This window comes from Oratosquilla oratoria, chromosome 1, assembly GCF_046742065.1.
Source record: "Oratosquilla oratoria isolate Oo_2021 chromosome 1, ASM4674206v1, whole genome shotgun sequence".
Lineage (NCBI taxonomy): Eukaryota > Metazoa > Arthropoda > Malacostraca > Stomatopoda > Squillidae > Oratosquilla > Oratosquilla oratoria.
Genome location: NC_134777.1, coordinates 69,843,601 through 69,848,600, shown reverse-complemented (window position 1 = coordinate 69,848,600; position 5,000 = coordinate 69,843,601). Strand labels below are relative to the sequence as shown.

The 5,000-nt window shown below is 43.8% G+C and overlaps 1 protein-coding gene across 4 annotated transcripts in view; it reads right to left on the bottom strand.

The window, feature by feature from the left end:
- Positions 1–5,000, bottom strand: part of LOC143035859 (uncharacterized) — a 125,056-nt gene that overhangs the window by 26 nt on the left and 120,030 nt on the right. Inside the window, exons 1-2 of one of the 4 annotated variants that reach the window (XM_076203246.1) lie at positions 3,775–3,977; positions 1–1,913 (exon numbers count right to left, since the gene is read on the bottom strand). The exon at positions 1–1,913 is cut by the window's left edge and continues 26 nt beyond it. In XM_076203246.1, the coding sequence (XP_076059361.1) occupies positions 395–742 (348 nt within the window). In that variant the 5' untranslated portion in view covers positions 743–1,913; positions 3,775–3,977 and the 3' untranslated portion in view covers positions 1–394. The other 3 variants (XM_076202992.1, XM_076203084.1, XM_076203166.1) reach the window with 3 other exon arrangements.

Here is a 5,000-nt window from a genome sequence, read left to right as displayed (position 1 = left end):
TAAAAATAAAAATCCAATTGAAACTATGGTGACAGATCATTTGGTCCAGAACGAGCCCGGACAAGGAACAACAACAAACAAACAAATGCCGTGTCAATTAAATGGAAAGGAAAGAAAGTAAATAAATTTAAAAAAAAAATCGATAAATAAATATCACATTGTTCTGGAATTTGTGTTGATGTCCAGCCCTTGTCTTTATTTTCTCAGTCGCTTACCATTGTCCTTGCCCACGTCCTTCTTCTTGCCCTTCCCCAATCTCTCGTCTAGTCCATTGCCTTTGTTCTAGACCATATTTTTGCCCAATTCCTTCCTCGTCCACATACCCAATATATTGCCCAATCCTTTATCCTTGCAATACACTCATCCAATTTCTTGCCCAATACGCTCACCGAACTCATTTGTCCTTGTTCCATTTCTTGCCCAATACCTTTCTCTTTCCCTTACCCAATCCATTGCCCAATTCATTACCTTTGCCCTTCCCAATATTCTTACCTAGTTCCTTGCCCGATTCCTTGCCCGGTACCTTTCTCTTGTCCTTACCCAATCCATTGCCCAATCCATTGTTCTTGCCCTTCCTAATACTCTTACCCGATTCTTTGCCCAATTTCTTTCTCTTGCCCTTACCCAATCCATTGTTCTTGCCCATCCCAATTCTCTTACCCGATGCCTTGCCCAGTTCCTTGCCCACCTCCTCTCTCTTGCCCTCACCCAATCTATTGCCCCATCCATTGACATTGCCCATCCCAATGCTCTTGCCCAATTCCTTACCCAATTATTTTTTCTTCTCTTTATCTAATCCATTGTCTTTCCCCATCCCAGTACTTTTACCCAACTCTTTGCCTATGCCCTTGCCCAACCCACCGCCAGATCCATTGCCCAGTCTGTTGTCCTTGCCCATCCCAAATGCTCCTACCCGATTCCTTGCCCGATTCTTTGCCCTTGCCCTTGCCCTTTCAGTCAGTTATGGTTTCTTGTGATAACAGTGCGGTTGCTTGCTGATAAATGTGGACCATTTCGTGGTCTTGACCTTTTCCTGTGGGGAGAGGGGGAGGGGGAGAGAGGGGGCAGTGGGAGAGCGGGGAAAGGAGAAAGAGAGGGAGTGGAGAGAGGGGAAGGGTGAAAGAGCGGAGGAGGGAGGAGAGAGGGGAGGGTTGGGAGAGGGTGAGAGGGAGGAATTGGGTTTGTTTAGGAAGTGATTAGAGTCCTCTGTAGCTGTAGCGCGTTGGCTTCGCTCCTGCTTCACAATCTGTGGGTCCGGGTTCGAGTCTAGTAATCACCGGTGGTTGTCGGCTGCCTTGGTTGGCTTAGCACGGAAGGCAAAGGTGCCTGTGTATGGGTTAATGTGGATAGAATATTTATCTATTTTTTATTGTATTTTATTTTATTTGTCCCACTTTAATGTTATTTGGTGTATCTTGTGCATGTTTTGTGAATACTTGTTTATTATATTCATGTATTTAATTATTCATTTATATTTCATTTATCTGTTTATTCATTTATTTATTTACCTATTTATTTTTGTATAGCAGTTTGTGTACCTCCATGGATATGAGAAAAGCAAAAAAAATGTTTTAAAGAGAAATAATTAGAGAGAAATGAAAGAGAGGGGGGGCGTTGTAATTTCTCATATACACGTATTTATTCAGTTCTTCACCATCTCCAACACCACAACCACCACCACCACTACTACCTCCACCACCACCACAAACTTCACAATCATCCTGAGGGTTCATGCATTGTTTGTGCTGTATTCTCCCCGTCCATGCTGCAGTTGTGCCAGATATGCTTTCGTGATGTGACGGCCCCGTCTGTCTCGCCTTTGAAATGACGGGCATCCGTTTCCACCTGTCGGAGCTTTCTCTGTCGCCAGCCGGGCCGACGTAGACGGGTCTCCAGGAATCACAGTATGACATCTACCAGAAATAAAAAAGAAAGAAAGAAAAAGATTATGATAGTGATAATAATGATAATACTAAGAATAATAATGATAATGAAAGTAATTATGATAATAATAATAATGATAATAAATGAACAGATGACAATAACAAGGCCAACACATTGATAATAACAGATAGGTAAATGAAAATAAATTTTATAGTAATATCAATAAGTTGTACCTTAGGTGTTGTTTTTATCCTATGCAATATGCCTCCTCCTCCCCTTCCTCCTCCTCCTCCTCCTCCTCCTCCCCGTCTTCTTCCTCTTCCCTCCTCTTCCTCCTCCTCGTCCTTGTTCTCATACTCTCTTAACCCTCCTCCTCATCATCCACTCATTCCCTCTTCCTCCCCCTCATTATCCCCTCCTCCCCGTTCCTCCTCTTCCCCCTTACCCTCCTCCTCCTCCTCCTGCATTGACCTACATGGCGCAGAGGGGAAACCGCGGCGCCCCCTACCCCCCTACCCCCTCCCCCCTCGCCCCCTTTGATGTGATGACGCGGCGAGAGCAAAGTGTGATTGTGGGCTCTTTTTTCACAGTTAAGCGACGCAGCACTCCTTTGTGATTGGAGCCTGATCTCTACTTAGAAAAGAATTCTAATCGACTGTAGCTTCTATTCTCTTTCCTGTTTTCTCCTATTCTCCTCAAATGCCTCCCGTTTTCTTCTGTACCTATCCCAAGGATGGAAGAGCTGGTAGTCGCTGGCGAAATACTATATAAGTAGAAGCTGGGAGAGGAATGGGAGGGAGTGAAGGAGAGTAGAACTAGGAGTGGAGGAGGAATGGGCATGGTTCAAGGAGGGAGTCACAAGGTGTGCAAAGATCGTGGTGGAACAAGGAGGACGGGAGGAAATAGAAGAAGGGGTAGTGAGTGGTGGGATGAGGAAACAAAGAAGGTTGTAGAAGAGAAGAGGCGAGCTTTCACAGATTGGTTACAAAATAGGACAAGGGAGTTATATGAGAGGTAACAAGAAAAGAGAAGAGAAGTAAAGCACTTGGTAAAGAAGGCAAAGAGGAGAGCAGATGTGAAATGGGGTGAAAATATGACGGAACATTTTGAAAGTAATAAAAAGATGTTTTGGAAAGAAATTAAGAAAGTAAGAGGAGGTGAATCAAGTAGAGAAGAAAAGGTAAAGGTGCAGATGGAGAGATGATAATGGAAGAGAAGGCAGTGAGAGGAAGGTGGGCAAAGTATTTTAGGGAGTTGCTAAATGTGAAGTAAGATAGGGAGGGAAAGGTAGTTGTAGTGGGAAGCGCTAAGAAAATGAGAGTGATGAGTGAGGAAAATGGAGGAGAAATAAAGAAAGATAAGATGAAGGCAGCTGTTAAGATGATGAGAGCAGGTAAAGCACCTGCGTTGGATGGATGCCATGCAGAATGCCTGAAAAAAAGAGGTACAGTGATGGTGGACTGGCTGGTGAGGTTATTCAATGTTTGTTTAAGAGAGGGTAGAGTGCCGGAGGACTGGAGGAGTGCCTGTATAGTTCCACTTTACAAGGGAAAAGGGGACAAGTGTGAGTGTAGTAGTTTCAGAGGGATTAGTTTGTTAAATGTATTTGGGAAGGCTTATGGAAGGGTCTTGATTGAGAGGATTAGGAGAGGAACAGAGGGAGTAATTGGTGAGGAACAGTGTGGATTTAGGACAGGTAGGGGTTTTGTAGATCAGATTTTTGTGGTAAGACAGATATGTGAGAAAGCTATAAGAAAAGGTAAGGATGTATTTTGGGCTTTTATGGATCTGGAAAAAGTTTATGACAGGGTAGACAGGAAGGCACAGTGGGAGTTATTGCAGATATATGGAATAGGAGGAAAGCTGTTAAGAGCAGTCAAGATATTTTACGAGAGTAGTAGAGCTTGTGTTAGGATTAGAAATGGAGGAAGTGAGTGGCTTGAGGTAAAGGTGGGACTTCGTCAGGGATGTGATATGTCGCCCTGGCTGTTCAATTTATACATGGTAGGGTGGTGCGAGAGGTGAATGCAAGGGTAGTGGGTCAGGGATGATTAAAGAAAATGGAGAAAATTGGGAGATAAGCCAGTTGCTGTTTGCTGATAACACTGCGCTTGTAGCAGGTTCAGAGGAGGGATTGGGGAAGTTAGTGACAAAGTTTGGAGAGGTGTGCGAAAGAAGGAAGTTGAAGATAAATGTGGGGAAAGTAAGATGATGAGATGTACAAGGGAGGAGTGGAGGTGGAGGTAGAATGTAGATTGAGAGAAGCGAGTAAATGTCTTGGATGATTAAAAAGTGTAATGAGAAATAGACATTTGGGAATGGATGCTGACAGGAGATTTTATAAAGGACTGATTGTGCCAACAGCACTGTATGGGGCAGAAACATGGAAAATAATAGAGGAGGAGATTGAATGTGTTTGAGATGAAATGCCTGAGAAGTATGATAGGGGTTACTAGGCTAGATAGAGTGAGAAATGAGGTAGCAGATTGGTAGTGAGTATTAAAGGAGAGACTGGAGGAAGTGGATAGTTTTAGATACTTGGGTGCAAATGTGGCAGGAAAGGGAAGAGTGGGGGTGGAGGTAGAATGTAGATTGAGAGAAGCGAGTAAATGTCTTGGGGAGATTAAAAAGTGTAATGAGAAATAGACATTTGGGAATGGATGCTAAGAGGAGGTTATATGAAGGAGTGATTGTGCCAACAGCACTGTATGGGGCAGAAACATGGAACATAAGAGAGGAAGAGAGGAGGAGTTTGAATGTGTTTGGGATGAAATGCCTGAGAAGTTTGATAGGGGTTACTAGGCTAGATAGAGTGAGAAATGAGTAGGTAAGGAGGAGAACAAGGGTGGAAAGGGAGTTGGGAGATAGGGTTGATGAAAGAGTATTGTGATGGTTTGTACTCATGGAAAGAATGAGTGAAGAAAGACTAGTAAAAGAGGTGTGGAAGGCAGAGGTAGAAGGAATGAATATGAGGGGGCGACCAAGAATGAGATGGATGGATGGGGTAAAAGGGGCATTGGGAAAGAGGGGAATGTCTGTTGAGGAAGGACGGGAGAGGAGAGAAGACAGAAGTGAATGGGATGTATGGATGATGGTGTAATGCATGAGGTGGAGTG